The sequence below is a fragment of the Leucoraja erinacea genome, unplaced genomic scaffold, assembly GCF_028641065.1.
Source record: "Leucoraja erinacea ecotype New England unplaced genomic scaffold, Leri_hhj_1 Leri_78S, whole genome shotgun sequence".
Classification (NCBI taxonomy): Eukaryota; Metazoa; Chordata; class Chondrichthyes; order Rajiformes; family Rajidae; genus Leucoraja; species Leucoraja erinaceus.
In genome coordinates this window covers 360,245-376,621 of record NW_026576718.1, presented here as the reverse complement: position 1 = coordinate 376,621, position 16,377 = coordinate 360,245, and the positions used below count along the sequence as shown (strand labels likewise).

The 16,377-nt window shown below is 51.8% G+C and overlaps 1 protein-coding gene across 1 annotated transcript; it reads left to right on the top strand.

Moving 5' to 3' along the window:
• Nucleotides 1–1,583: 1,583 nt before the first annotated feature.
• Nucleotides 1,584–13,689, top strand: LOC129694772 (folate receptor alpha-like; the record flags this gene model as incomplete). The annotated part of the gene is given in 6 exon segments (XM_055631531.1): nucleotides 1,584–1,651; nucleotides 4,118–4,247; nucleotides 10,691–10,888; nucleotides 11,721–11,847; nucleotides 13,384–13,487; nucleotides 13,489–13,689. Coding segments are annotated over 5 exon segments (756 nt in total), but the record flags the coding sequence as incomplete, so codon positions are not given.
• Between the last annotated feature and the right edge of the window lie 2,688 nt (nucleotides 13,690–16,377).

The window sequence follows — 16,377 nt, the reverse complement described above, 5'->3', positions numbered from 1 at the left end:
CGGAAACCTCTGGAGACTTTGCGCCCTAACCCAAGGTTTCCGTGCGGTTCCCGGAGGTTGCGGGTGGTTGCCGGAGGTTGCAGGTAGTGGAAGCAGCTAGGGAGACTGACAAAAACCTCCGGGAACCGCCCGGAAACCTTGGGTGGGGCACAAAGTCTCCAGAGGTTTCCGTTCAGGTTTCCTAAGTGGGACAGGGGCATTACAGCAACTTGCAGCACCGGAGGCCCAGGTTCGATCCCGACTACGGGCGCTGTCTGTACGGAGTTTGTACGTTCTCCCCGTGACCTCGTAGGTTTCCTCCGAGACCTGCAGTTTCCTCCCATACTCCAAAGACGTGCAGGTTTGTAGGTTAATTGACCTGGTATAAATGTAAAATTGTCCCCAGTGTGTGTGTGTGTGTGTAGGATTGCGTTAGTGTGCGAGGATCGCTGGTCGGCACGGACCCGGTGGGCCGAAGGGCCTGTTTCCGCGCTGTATCTTTAAACTAAACTAAATGCGTGGATATGGATCACATATGAGGCAGCGGCACTACCTGCTGCACCGAGGTGCCACCCTCATTCACAGCTGTGGAGACCGGCAGGGTAGCTGGTTTAAGCCGAAGGTATGCAGAAAAAATCTGGAGTAACTGAGCGGGACAGGCGGCATCTCTGGAGAGAAGGAATGGGCGACGTTTCGGGTCGAGACCCTTCTTCAGACTGATGTGGGGGTGGGTTACAGAGGTCGAATGTAGTCGGAGACAGTAAGACTGGTGGGAGAACTGGGATGTGGGGGAGCAGACGGAGAGAGAGGGAAAGCAAGAAGTTAGAGAAGTCATTGTTCATAATAGACAATAGGTGCAGGAGTAGGCCATTCGGCCCTTTGAGCCAGCACCGCCATTCAATGTGATCATGGCTGATCATCCCCAATCAGTGCCCCGTTCCTGCCTTCTCCCCATATCCCCCGACTCCGCTATCTTTAAGAGTCCAATCTAGCTCTCTCTTGAAAGCATCCAGAGAACCGGCCTCCACCGCCCTCTGAGGCAGAGAATTCCACAGACTCACAACTCTCTGTGAGAAAAAGTGCGGCCATACGCTGCCCGTGCACCTCAACGCGACGACGAGGTCGTGTAATTTGCGTGCCAAGGACACGTAAGTGGGACAGGCCCTTTATTCACCTTTCTCCTGTGCTACAAGTCCAATACGTTTTAAATCGCCGTTCTAAATGGCTTACTCCTTATTCTTAAACTGTGCCCCCTGGTTCTGGACTCCCCCCAACATCGGGAACATGTTTCCTGCCTCTACTGTGTCCAGACCCTTAACAATCTTAGATGTTTCAATGAGATCCCCTCTCACCCTTCTAAACTCCAGAGTGTACAAGCCCTGCTGCTCCATTCTCTCAGCATATGACAGTCCCGCCATCCCGGGAACATACCGCTGTGCGTTTAGGTTTGACAATGAAGGGGTTAATGTGAGTGAGAGTGAGCCGAGTCTTGCCCTTTGGATGGGAGTTAGTGCTTGGAGAGACTTTGAGGTGGATCGCTGCCAAGAAGCTCTGATGGGCGGGGAGGGGAGGGGCGGGATTTAGCTCGAGGAGGAGCAGAGATGCACATCGTTTCAGGGAGTCCAGGAATCCGATCGTGTCGTCGCTGCTGACTGACTGGAGACTCGGACAGGTCTGTTCATTCCATCTCTCGACTTCTAGCTCCATTGAGGCCCTTCGGCCCAACATGCCCCACCTGTACTAGTCCCACCTGCCCGCGTTTGGCCCATCTCCCTCGAAACCCGTCCTAAACCCGTCTCTGCCTCGGTGGGGAGGGCGGTGGAGGCAGGCTCTCTGGATACTATTCAAGAGAGAGCTAGACAGGGCTCTTAAAGATAGCAGAGTCAGGGGATATGGGGAGAAGGCAGGAACGGGCTACTGATTGGGGATGATCAGCCATGATCACATTGACTGGCGGTGCTGGCTCGAAGGGCTGAATGGCCTACTCCTGCACCTATTGTGTATTGTCTATCCATGTACCTGTTAAAATATTTCTTAATGGGTCAGAAGGAACTGCAGATGCTGGTTTACACCAAAGGTAGACACAAAAAGCTGGAGCAACTCAGCGGGACAGGCAGCATCTCTGAAGGGGACAAATGGGCGACGTTTCGGGTCGTTTCAGACTGAAGAAGGGTCTCGACCCAAAATGTTAGCCATTCCTTCTCCCCAGAGATGCTGCCTGTCCCGCTGACTTACTCCAGCATTTTGTGTCTGCCTTGTATCTGGGAATGTGTCTGTACAGTGAAACAGCATAATCCACTCTGAGCTGTACTTGGGACTGAAGATTGTGTGTTCCATTCACTGATAAAGGTCACCTTGAACACTCTTATCCCTCAGCAACAAATGTGTGGGCGACGGCCGAACTCCGATACATCGGCGAGACCAAGCGCAGGCTCGGACTCAACCTACCTGATCTCCCGGTGGCTCAGCCCTTCAACTCCCCCTCCCATTCCCAATCCGACCTTTCTGTCCTGGGCCTCCTCCATTGTCAGAGTGAGGCCCAGCGCAAATTGGAGGAGCAGCACCTCATATTTCACTTGGGCAGTTTACACCCCAGCAGACTTCTATAACTCTAACTAGTCCTCTTGCTAATTGCACCCTTTGTATCCCTTCCTTATTACCTCATTCCAAGCCAACAATGGACCATTGTGGGCTCCACATTTCCAGAGTCATCGGTGTCGGCTCCGCTTTGTTCTGTACCTATATAACCATATAACAATAACCATATAACAATTGCAGCACGGAAACAGGCCATCTCGGCCCTACAAGTCCGTGCCGAACAACTTTTTTTTCCCCTTAGTCCCACCTGCCTGCACTCATACCATAACCCTCCATTCCCTTCTCATCCATATGCCCATCCAATTTATTTTTAAATGATACCAATGAACCTGCCTCCACCACTTCCACTGGAAGCTCATTCCACACCGCTACCACTCTCTACGTAAAGAAGTTCCCCCTCATATTACCCCTAAACTTCTGTCCCTTAATTCTGAAGTCATGTCCTCTGGAGTCACCCTTTCCTGACCCGAAACGTCACCTATCCATGTTCTCCACAGATGCTGCCTGACCCGCTGAGTTACTCCAGCACTCTGTGAAACGTCACCTATCCATGTTCTCCACAGATGCTGCCTGACCCGCTGAGTTACTCCAGCACTCTGTGAAACGTCACCTATCCATGTTCTCCACAGATGCTGCCTGACCCCTGAGTTACTCCAGCACTCTGTGAAACGTCACCTATCCATGTTCTCCACAGATGCTGCCTGACCCGCTGAGTTACTCCAGCACTCTGTGAAACGTCACCTATCAGTGTTCTCCACAGATGCTGCCTGACCCGCTGAGTTACTCCAGCACTCTGTGAAACGTCACCTATCCATGTTCTCCACAGATGCTGCCTGACCCGCTGAGTTACTCCAGCACTCTGTGAAACGTCACCTATCCATGTTCTCCACAGATGCTGCCTGACCCGCTGAGTTACTCCAGCACTCTGTGAAACGTCACCTATCCGTGTTCTCCACAGATGCTGCCTGACCCGCTGAGTTACTCTGTATCTACCTTTGCACAGTCTCCGTTGTGCATGTCTGCCTTCCAGAGGTTTTCAGGAATATTCGGGAATCTCGGTGAACTATTGTACAAGAATGATGAAGGTGATAGGCAGACAACGCACTCTGATTAGCAAAGAGACCTTGTCCCTGTGAACTTTCGTTTAGTTTGGTTTAGAGAGACAGGCCCTTCGGCCCTCCGAGTCCTTGCCGACCAGCGATCTCCGCACACTAACACGACCCCACATGCATTCGGGACCATTTACAATTTTACCAAAGCCAATGAACCTCTAAACCTGTACGTCTTTGGAGCATGGGGGGTAACTGGAGAAACCCCACGCAGTAACAGGGAGAACGTGCAAACGCCGTACAGACAGCACCGAGGGCCGGGATCTAAATTTGGTCTCTGGCGGAGTGAGGCAGCAGTTCTACCCGCTGCACCACCCAATGAGCCTGCGTTTGGCCGATCTGCCTGTGCTGTCCATGTATGAGGGTGGGATGGGCTAGAGGAGCTGAATGGCCTGCTGGCTCTGACTTACACTGTGTGTGTGTGTGTTCAGGAAGATGCTGGGGCTGCTGCTGGTGACACTGCCCCTAGCTCTGGCCGCGGAGAGCGAAGTTCTCAACATCTGCATGAACGGAACACATCAGAAGGTGAAGCCTGGTCCTGAAGGCCAACTCTTCAAGCAGGTAACGGGGTCACTGCAGGGTCACTGCTCACCAGTGCTTTATTGCCAGGGGTGGTCACGGAGGCAGATACCAGAGTGGCCACAGTTTAAGAATAAGGGGTAAGCCATTTAGAACGGCGACGACGAAACACTTTTTCACACAGAGAGTGGTGAGTCTGTGGAATTCTCTGCCTCAGAGGGCGGTGGAGGCCAGTTCTCTGGATCCTTTCAAGAGAGAGCTAGATAGGGTTCTTAAAAATAGCGGAGTCAGGGGATATGGGGAGAAGGCAGGAACGGGGTACTGATTTGGGGATGATCAGCCATGATCACATTGAATGGCGGTGCTGGCTCGAAGGACCGAATGGCCTCCTCCTGCACCTATTGTCTATTGACTCTCACAGCTGTTTACATCATGGATATGGATCACATCTGGCCATAGAGTGATCCAGCGGGGAAACAGGCCCTTAGGCCCAACTTGCCCACATGTCCCAGCTACACTAGTCCCACCTGCCCGTGTTTGACAATAGACAATAGGTGCAGTAGTAGGCCATTCGGCCCTTCGAGCCACCACCGCCATTCAATGTAATAGTGGCTGATCATTTTGGCCCATATCCCTCCAAACCTGTCCTATCCATGTACCTGTCTAACTGTTTCTGAAACGTTGGGATAGTCCCAGCCTCAACTACCTCCTCTGGCAGCTTGTTCCATCCACCCATCACCCTCTGTGTTCCTATTAAATCATTTCCCCATCACTTTGAACCTGTGTCCTCTGGTCCTCGATTCACCTACTCTGGGCAAGAGACTCTGTGTGTCTACCCGATCTATTCCCCTCATACAGACAGATATTAGTTTAACTTGTTCGGCATGGACATTATGGGCACATCAATTCATATTTTTCAGTTTAGTTTATTGCCACGTGTACCGAGGTACAGCGAAAAGCTTTTTGTTGAGTGCTAACCAGTCAGCGGAAAGACAATACATGATTACAATTGAGCCATTCATCACTTCAACTCCTCCTCCCATTCCCAATCTGACCTTCCTGTCCTTGGCGGGTGAGGCAGCATCTATGGAGAGAAGGAATAGGTGATGTTTAGTGTCGAGACCCTTCTTCAGTCTGAAGAAGGGTCTCGACCCTAAAAGTCACCTATTCCTTCTCTCCATAGATGCTGCCTCACCCGCTGAGTTTCTCCAGCATTTTTGTCTTCCTGTGATTTTTCCAGCATCTGCAGTTCCTTCTTGAACATTTCTGTCCTTGACGATCGCTTCGCCCAACACCTCCGCACAGTTCACTTTAACCGACCTGGCTCAGCACTTCAACTCCCCCTCCCATTCCCAATCCGACCTTTCTGTCCTGGGCCTCCTCCGTGGCCAGAGTGAGTCCCACCGCAAATTTAAGGAGCAGCACCTCATATTCCGCTTGGGTAGTTTACACCCCAGCGGTATGAACATTGACTTCTCCAATTTCAGGTAGTCCCTGCTTTCTCCCTCCTTCCCATCCCCTTCCCAGCTCTCCCACCGCCCACTGTCTCCGCTTCTTCCTTCTTCCTGCCCCCACCCCCACCCCCGTCTGAAGGAGGGTCTCGACCCGAACCATCACCTATTCCTTCGCTCCATAGATGCTGCCTCACCCGCTGAGTTCCTCCAACATTTTTGTCCACCTTCGATTTTTCCAGCATCTGCAGTTCTTTCTCAAACATTTTGAAGGTTGATTCTTGGTCAGTGTGGGTGTGGGGGTTATGGGGAGAAGGCAGGAGAATGGGCTTGAGAGGGGGAGACAGATCAGCCATGAGTGATCGGCGGGGTAGACTTGATGGGTGGAATGGCCTAATTCTGTTCCTTGAAGTTATGAAGTTACAGAGGGTGGTGGGTGCCTGGAACGTGCTGCCAGGGGTGGTGGTGGAGGCAGGTATGATAGTGCTTATTTGTCACATGTAGCGACCTACAGTGATATCCAATGTTGTACACGGTTCAGTACAAGTATCAAACACATAAGAACAATGGGCACTTATTGTCACATACACCAATCAGTGCAGTGAAATTTGAGTTGCCATGCAAATAAAATAAACACAACACTATAGAACTTAACATAAAAACATCCCCCCGCAGCGGAATCAACGTTTCCCACTGTGGGGGAAGGCACCAAAGTCCAGTCCACTTCCTCTGTGTTCACCTGTGGTCGGGGCCTATAGAGGCCTCTGCAGTCGCCACAACGGCGGCCCGATGTTTCAGGCCCTCTCGCCGGGATGAACGGATGATTGGAGCTCCGGCGTTGGAACGGTAGAACACTCTCAGCGGCTTGGAGTTTCCGAATCGGCCGCTTCCTACCGGAGATTGCGGCTCTCAAAGTCCGCAGGCTCCGACACTGGCGATCCTCGGCCAAAGGTCCCAAGCCTCCGCGATGTTTAAAGCCAGCGCCGCCCGCGGCTGTTCGTTCAATGTACATAAACACTTAGATACACCTTAGATAAGCGGCTCAGATGCAGTACAAGTGTACAACAGTAGTTCACTGAGACAGTATACACAGTTGTGTGGGAAGGAACTGCAGATGTTGGTTTGAACCGAAGATAAGCACAAGAGTGCTGGAGTAACTCAGTGGGACAGGCAGCGTCTCTGGAGAGAAGGAATGGGCGACGTTTCAGGTCGAGACCCTTCTTCAGACTGATGTCCAGGGGAGTGAGTGGAATGTAGATAAGGAAGTGTAAGGTGTGAAAACAGGACAAAGGGAATGGAGATCATGGAAAATGCTCATTGTTAGCTGGGGTAAGGTGATAACAAAGCAAGCAGAGATAAAATGTAGTCGGAGACAGTACGACTGGTCAGAGAACTGGGAAAAGGGAGGGATGGAGAGAGAGGGAAAGCAAGGGCTAGTTGAAGTTAGAGAAGTCAATAGACCATAGGTGCAGGAGTAGGCCAATCCATCCTTCAAGCCAGCACCGCCATTCAATGTGATCATGGCTGATCATCCCCAATCAGTACCCCGTTCCTGCCTTCTCCCCATATCCCCTGACTATCCGCTATCTTTAAGAGCCCTATCTAGCTCTCTCTTGAAAGTATCCTGAGAACCGGCCTCCACCGCCCTCTGAGGCAGAGAATTCCATAGATTCACAACTCTCTGAGTGAAAAAGTGTTTCCACGTCTCCGTTCTAAATGGTTTACCCCTTATTCTTAAACTGAGTGGGCCTGGTTCTGGACTCCCCCAACATCGGGAACATGTTTCCTGCCTCTAGCGTGTCCAAACCCTTAGTAATCTTACATGTTTCAATAAGAAACCCTCTCATCCTTTGAAACTCCAGAGTATACAAGCCCAGCCGCTCCATTCTCTCAGCTTATGACAGTCCCGCCATCCCGGGAATTAACCTGGTAAACCTACGCTGCACTCCCTCAATAGCAAGAATGTTCTTCCTCAATGTTCATATCGCTGGGGTGTAAGCTGCCCAAGCAAAATATGAGGATATCTGCGATCTTCTTGTTATGATGAATTATTGCTTTAAGAATTGTTCTTGCCGAGTCAGCATGTTGATGTGCCCTCAGTGGCTGCATGTTGGGTTAATGCTAAACCTGAAGAGCTCACAGTTTCTGTCACTCTGATATCTTTATTACTTGTGGGTCAATCTCCTAAAACCGCAAGGGCGTTCTTTTATGAAGTAGACGGCCAGGAATTTCTTTAGTCGGAGGGTGGGGAGTCTGTGGAATTCTGTGGAGGCCAAGTCAATGGATAATTTTAAGGCAGAGATGGATAGATTCTTGTGCAGGAAGGAACTGCAGATTCTGGTTTAATGCGAAGATCGACACAAAATGCTGGAGTAACACATCGGGTCAGGCAGCGTCTCTGGAGAGAAACACAGAGAAATAGTTGCAGGAGTAGGCCATTCGGCCCTTCGAGCCAGCACCGCCATTCAATGTGATCATGGTTGATTATCTAAAATCAGTTCCTGCCCCGTTCCTGCCTTCTCCCAATATCATAGAAACATAGAAACATAGAATATAATTGCAGGAGGAGGCCATTCGGCCCTTCGAGCCAGCACCGCCATTCAATGTGATCATGGTTGATTATCTAAAATCAGTTCCTGCCCCGTTCCTGCCTTCTCCCAATATCATAGAAACATAGAAACATAGAATATAATTGCAGGAGGAGGCCATTCTGCCCTTCGAGCCAGCACCGCCATTCATTGTGATCATGGCTGATCGTCCCCTATCAATAACCCGTGCCTGCCTTCTCCCCATATCCCTTGACTCCACTAGCTCCTAGAGCTCTATCTAACTCTCTCTTAAACCCATCCAGTGACTTGGCCTCCACTGCCCTCTGTGGCAGGGAATTCCACAAATTCACAACTCTCTGGGTGGAAATTTTTTTTTCTCACCTCAGTCTTAAATGGCCCCCCCTTTATTCTAAGACTGTGTGGCCCCTGGTTCTGGACCCGCCCAACACTGGGAACATTTTTCCTGCATCTAGCTTGTCCAGTTCTTTTACAATTTTATATGTTTCAATAAGATCCCCCTCATCCTTCTAAACTCCAGTGAATACAAGCCTAGTCTTTTCAATCTTTCCTCATATGACAGTCTGTGGAATTCTCTGCCTCAGAGGGCGGTGGAGGCCGGTTCTCTGGATACTTTCAAAAGAGAGCTAGATAGGGCTCTTAAAGATAGCGGAGTCAGGGGATATGGGGAGAAGGCAGGAACGGGGTACTGATTGGGGATGATCAGCCATGATCACATTGAATGGCGGTGCTGGCTGGAAGGGCCGAATGGCCTCCTCCTGCACCTATTGTCTTTACTGGACTAATTTATCTTGCACTAATTGCTATTCCATAAGTTAATTGACTTAGTATCAATGTGAAAACTGTCCCTAGTGTGTGTAGGATAGCATTAGTGTGCGGTGATTGTTGGTCGGCACGGACTCGATGGGCCGAAGGGCCTGTTTCCTCGCTATATCTCTATCTCTATCTCATCAAGCTCTTGAACCCTGCACTACACTAATGTCAATCCAACCGCAGAACCAAACTACTGTGAACTTTGTCCTAAGATTGTTCTATGCAGGTTTATCTCCGTAATTATGATCTAATTGCCATCTATAACTGATCATTTATTGTATTATTGTATATTGATCTGTTTGTCATTCCGTGAACGAGGCTATAAAGTTACAGCAAGTGAGAAACATAGAAACATAGACAATAGGTGCAGGATTAAACCATTCACCCCTTCGAGCCAGCACCGCCATTCAATGTGATCATGGCTGATCATCCAGAATCACTACCCCCGTTCCTGCCTTCTCCCCATATCCCCTGATTCCGTTAGCCCCAAGAGCTAAATCTAACTCTCTCTTGAAAACATCCAGTGAATTGGCCTCCACCGCCCTCTGTGGCGGAGAATTCCACAGATTCACAACTCTCTGGGTGAAAAAGTTTTTCTTCTTGGCAGTCCCGCCATCCCAGGGATCAATCTCGTGAACCTACGCTGCACTGCCTCAATCACAAGGATGTCCTTCCTCAAATTCGGAGACCAAAACTGTACCCAATACTCCAGATGTGGTCTCACCAGAGCCCTATACAACTGCAGAAGAACCTCTTTACTCCTATACTGAAATCCTCTTGTTATGAAGGCCAACATTCCATTAGCTTTCTTCACTGCCTGCTGTACCTGCACGCCAACTTTCAGTGACTGGTGTACAAGGACACCCAGGTCTCGCTGCACCTCCCCCTTACCTAACCTAACCCCATCGAGATAATAATCTGCCCCCTTGTTTTTGCCACCAAAGTGGATAACCTCACATTTATCTATACTATACTGCATCTGCCACGCATCTGCCCACTCACTCAACCTGTCCAGGTCACCCTGCAACCTCCTAACATCCTCTTCACAGCTCACACTGCCACCCAGCTTTGTGTCATCTGCAAACTTGCTAGTCCTGCTCCTAATTCCCTCTTCCAAATCATATATATATATGGTAAACAGTTGCGGCCCCAACACCGGGCCTTGCGGCACTCCACTCGCCACTGCCTGCCATTCTGAAAAGGACCCGTTCACTCCTACTCTTTGCTTCCGGTCTGCCAACCAATTTTCCATGTCAACACTCTACCCCCAATACCATGTGCTCTAATTTTAGTCACCAGTCTCCCGTGTGGGACCTTATCAAAGGCTTTCTGAAAGTCTAGATACACTACATCCACTGGCTCCCCTTCATCCATTTTACTTGTCACATCCTCAAAAATCCCTTGATTCCCATAGCCCTAAGAGCTAAATCTAACTCCCTCCTGAAAACATCCAGTGAATTGGCCTCCACTGCCTTCTGTGGCAGGGAATTCCACAGATTCACAACTTTCTGTGTGAATAAGTGTTTCCTCATCTCAGTCCTAAATGGCCGACCCCTTATTCTTAAACTGTGTGACCCCTGGTTCTGTGCTTCCCCCAACATGGGGAACATTGTTCCTGCAAGCTGTCACCTTCTCTCTCTCTCTCGCTCTGCAGTGTGAGCCATGGAGAGACAATGCTTGTTGTACAGCCAACACCAGCGTGCACGCACACAATGACCAGTCGCACCTCTACAACTTCAACTGGAATCACTGTGGCATCATGACGGAGAAATGTAAACGGCACTTCATCCAGGACACCTGTTTCTACGAGTGTTCGCCCAACCTGGGCCCCTGGATCCAACAGGTGAGCTCAGTGAATGAATGCATGAATGAATGAATGATTGAATGAAACTTCATTGTCCCGTGTGACGGGTCAGTGTGATATTTCTTGCCCAAGGTATGCAAATAGTAGCCACGTAAAGGGCACTGAAAAAGTGACACTTTTCTTCATTTGTAGCACCTTGCATTTGTGCTCCTCCTTTGTCCTCTCTCTCCTGTTGGTCCCCACCCCGCCCCCCTCCCCGCACACAGAGCCCCCCCCATTGTTCTATCAGAGGCACGTCTGACCTCTGACCCCCGCGTGAGTCCCCCCTTCCCCCCTCTCCATTCCCCCCCTCCTCCCTCTCCCCCTCATTCCCCCCCCCTCTCTCCCCTCCCCTTCCCCCCTCTCCCCCTCTCCCCCCTCCTCCCCCCCCTCTCCCCATTCCCATTCCCCCCTCCCTCCCTATCAGAGGAACCTCTGACCTCTGACCCCCACGTGACCCATCCCCCCCTCTCCCCCCATTCCCCCCCCCCCCCTCTCCGCCCCCTCCCCCCCCACCCCCCCTCCTCTCCCCCTCTCCACGTCCCCCCCTCCCCCCCCGGCGTGACCCATTCCCCCCTTCCCTCTCGTCTTCAGAGGCACGTCTGACCCCCCTGACCCGTCCCCCCCTTCCCCCCTCTCTCCCCCCCTCTTCCCCCTCTCCCCATTCCCCCCCCCCCTCCTCCCTCTCCCCCTCTCTCTTTCCCTCCCTCTCTCCCCTCCCCCCCCCTCTCTTCCCCTCCCTCTCTCCCCTCTCCCCCCCTCCCCCCTCTCTCCCCGTGTGATGTGTGGTGTTCCCGTGGTGACCGTGTGCCACTGTGTTTACCTGCACCAGGTGAATCAGTCGTGGCGTGATGAGCGTATCCTGTACGTGCCAATCTGCAAGACGGACTGTGATGAGTGGTGGCGGGATTGCCAACAAGATTACACCTGCAAAGAGGACTGGCACTACGGCTGGGACTGGTCCACAGGTGAGTGAGTGTCTGCCCATTGATGCTGACGCCACGGACAGAGAGTTGTGGACACAGCCCAGTCCATCACACACAGTAGACAATAGACAATAGGTGCAGGAGTAGAGGCCATTCGGCCCTTCCAGCCAGCACCGCCATTCAATGTGATCATGGCTAATCATCCACAATCAGTACCCCGTTCCTGCCTTCTCCCCATATCCCCTGACTCTGCTATCTTTAAAAGCCCTATCTAGCTCTCTCTTGAAAGCATCCAGAGAACCGGCCTCCAACGCCCTCTGAGGCAGAGAATTCCACAGACTCACCACTCTCTGTGAGAAAAAGTGTTTCCTCGTCTCTGTTCTAAATGGCTTACTCCTTATTCTTAAACTGTGGCCCCTGGTTCTGGACTCCCCCAACATCGGGAACATGTTTCCTGCCTCTAGCGTGTCCAAACCCTTAACAATCTTATATGTTTCAATGAGATCGCCTCTCATCCTTCTAAACTCCAGAGTATACAAGCCCAGCCGCTCCATTCTCTCAGCATATGACAGTCCCGCCATCACGGGAATCAACCTTGTGAACCTACGCTGCACTCCCTCAATAGCAAGAATGTCCTTCCTCAAATTAGGGGACCAAAACTGCACACAATATTCCAGGTGTGGTCTCACTAGGGCCCTGTACAACTGCAGAAGGACCTCTTTTCTCCTATATTCAATTCCTCTTGTTATGAAGGCCAACATGCCATTCGCTTTCTTCACTGCCTGCTGTACCTGCATGCTTACTCTCATAGATTGATGAACAAGGACCCCCAGATCCCGTTGTACTTCCCCTTTTCCCAACTTGACGCCATTTAGATAGTAATCTGCCTTCCTGTTTTTGCTACCAAAGTGGTAACCTCACATTTATCTGCATTAAACTTCATCTGCCATGCATCTGCCCACTCCCCCAACCTGTCCAAGTCACCCTGCATTCTCATAGCATCCTCCTCACAGTTCACACTGCCACCCAGCATTGTGTCATCTGCAAATTTGCTCATGTTACTTTGAATCCCTTCGTCCAAATCATTGATGTATATTGTAAATAGCTGCGGTCCCAGCACCGAGCCTTGCGGTACCCCACTAGTCACTGCCTGCCATTCTGAAAGGGACCCACACAGCAGACCATCGCACACACCAACCTCCCTTCCATTGTCAGACACAGACTGCTGGAGTAACTCAGCGGGACAGGCAGCATCTCTGGAGAGAAGGAATGGGTAACGTTTCAGGTTGAGACCCTTCTTCAGACTAATCAGGCGAGAGGGAAAGAAGAGATATAGACAATAATGGAGAGAAATATATCTATATATACCTCGAGAGTCGTGGGAGACGTGCCGAACGTCCTTCGTATACTGGGGAAGTCGAGGCTGGTTCCGTACTGACTGTAGCCTTAGTGTCAACCGTCCAGCACTGATCATTGGCGATATTTACTCGGAATTTTGATGGTCATGTGTGTGTGTGTCTCTCTGTGTCTCTCTCTGTATCTCCCCCTGACGTGTCTCCCCTGTGTATCTCTCCCCAGGCATCAACCAGTGCCCAGTGGGCTCCGAGTGCCGGCGGTTTGGCGATGTGTTCCCCACCGCGAGGGACCTGTGTGAGAAGGTGTGGAGCAACTCGTACCGTTGGAACAGATCACCCGCGGGGCAGTGGTCTCTGCATGTCCCTCTGGTTCAAGGCCGGCCTCAAGCCCAACCCCAACCAGGGCGTGGCACGCCACTACGCCCTGCAGATGGGCCTCATCTCCTGCAGCAGCCTGGCCTGGCCCAGCCCCCTGCTGCTAGGCCTCAGCCTGCTCCTCTCCCCCTCCCTCTCCCCCTCCCTCTCCCCCTCCCTCTCCCTCCCTCCCGCCCCTTTCTCTCCCCCTCTCCCTCCTCCCTCTCTCCCTCCCCCTCCCTCCCTCCTTTCCTCCCTCTCCCCCTCCCTCCCCCTCCCTCTCCTCCCCTCTCCCCTCCCCCTCTCCCTCCCCCCTCCCTCCCTCTCCCCTCCCCCCTCCCTCTCTCCCTCCCTCTCTCTCTCCTCTCTCTCTCTCTCTCTCTCTCTCTCCCTCTCTCTCCTCTCTCTCTCCCTCTCTCTCTCCCTCTCTCTCTCTCCCTCTCCCTCTCTCTCTCTCTCTCCTCTCTCCCTCTCTCTCCCTCTCTCTCTCCCTCTCTCTCTCCTCCCTCTCTCTCTCCCTCGTCCCTCTTTCTCTCCCCTCTCTGCAACTCCTTCTCTCTCTCCCCTCTCCTCCTCTCTCCCTCCCTCTCTCTCTCTCTCCCTCCCTCTCTCTCCCCCTCTCTCCCTCTCTCCCTCATCCTGCCCATATTGTACAGATATAGAATAAAGGGAATCAACTCAATTCAATTCAGTTTCAGTTTAGTCTATCGTCATGTGTACCGAGGTACAGTGAAAAGCTTTTGCTGCGTGCTAACCAGTCAGCGGAAAGACAATATATGATTACAATCGAGCCGTCCACAGTGTACAGATACAGGATAAAGGGAATAACGTTTACTGCAAGGTAAAGCCAGTAAAGTCCGATCAAAGATAGTCTGAGGGTCTCCAATGAGGTAAATGGGAGGTGAGGACCGCTCTCTGGTTGTGGTGGGATGGTTCAGTTGCCTGATAACAGCCGGGAAGAAACTGTCCCTGAATCTGGAGGTGTGTGTTCGTTTTCACACTTCTGTACCTCTTGCCCGATGGGAGAGGGGAGAAGAGGGAGTGGCCGGGGGTGAGACTGGTCCTTGATGATGCTGCTGGCCTTGCCGAGGCAGCATGAGGGGTAGATGGAGTCGATGGAAGGGAGGTTGGTTTGTGTGACGGTCTGGCCTGTGTCCACAATTCCCTGCACTTTCTTCAAATTGAGTTTCCTCCCACATCCCAAAGATGTGTGGGTTTGTAGGTTAAGTGGCTTCTGGAAATTGTTCCTTCAATTGCCTCCAGGGGGCAGAATCTGGGGAGTTGCGGGGAGAGAGAGTTGCAATGAAACCGAGCGATGGATAGATTAGAGATACAGCATGGAAACAGGCCCTTCGGCCCATCGAGGGTCCAGAGGAGGTTTATGAAAATGATCCCAGGAATGAGTGGGTTATCCCATGATGAGCGTTTGCCTGCACTGGGCCTGTGCTCGCTGGAGTTTAGAAGGTTACGTTCTCTGCCTCAGAGGGCGGTGGAGGCCGGTTCTCTGGATGCTTTCAAGGGAGATCTAGATAGGGCTCTTAAAGATAGCGGAGTCAGGGGATATGGGGAGAAGGCAGGAACGGGGTACTGATTGGGGATGATCAGCCATGATCACATTGAATGGTGATGCTGGCTCGAAGGGCCGAATGGCCTACTCCTGCACCTATTGTCTATTATTGTGGGGGGGCCTCATTGAAACTTACAGAATAATGAAAGGCCTGGATAGAGTGGATGTGGAGAGGATGTTTCCACTGGCGGGAGAGTCTAGGACCAGAGGCCACAGCCTCAGATTTAAAGGGCGCTCTTTGAGAAAGGAGATGAGGAGGAACTTCTTTAGTCAGAGGGTGGTGAATCTGTGGAACTCATTGCCACAGAGGGCTGTGGAGGCCAAGTCAGTGGATATTTTTAAGACAGAGATAGACAAATTCTTGACTAGAACGGGTGTCAAGGGTTATGGGGAGAAGGCAGGAAAATGGGATTAGGAGGCAGAGATCAGCCATGATTGAATAACAGAGTGGACTGGATGGGCCGAATGGCCTAATTCTACTCCGATAACTTGTGAACTTGGGAAGGGACTGACGAGCCTTTGGGCTGGCACTGTGGCTGCGGTACCTGGGCCTGGCCAGGCGATGTCTTCCAACGTGTCCGATCCACACGCTCGGCCTCTTGGGGTGGCCCCTGACCTACTCCAGCCCCAGGCTGCTGCAGGGCCTAACTAATTGTTTTGCATTTTGTACAAGTGACACAGAAGGCAGTGGAGGCCGATTCACTGGATGTTTTCAAGAGAGAGTTAGATTTAGCTCTTGGGGCTAACGGAATCAAGGGATATGGGGAGAAGGCAGGAACGGGGTACTGATTGTGGATGATCAGCCGTGATCACATTGAATGGTGGTGCTTGCTGGAAGGAACGAATGGCCTACTCCTGCATTTATTTTCCTTTGGATTTGTTCCTCGCCCATTAGGTACGTGACTCTTCCCTGCATGATGTCTTGTACTTTGTCAGCAGGCACGGAAATCGCTCTCAAAATATGGGGGGGGGGGGGGCACAATTTCTTGACTGCTGCACGCACGCATGCGCCCGCACACACGCGAGGCTTCGGCCGTGGGCCCTGTGGACGGTAACATCGGGAGCTGACCTGGTTGGTGACTGACTCCGAACACCAGCAACAGCAGCTTCGTCCGCCCTGAATCGTGGGGTTTGAATCGGCCCGTTCACGGGGTCTTTCGTTGGCCGGCGGGGGCTTCAACATCGGGAGCCTCGATCGCCTCGATGCAGCAGTTTGATTTTAAGCCGCGCCGGGCGCTGAAAAGCCTCGCGAACGGGCCGATTCAGCCCTGAGAGGGTGTCTGATAAAGTCCGGAT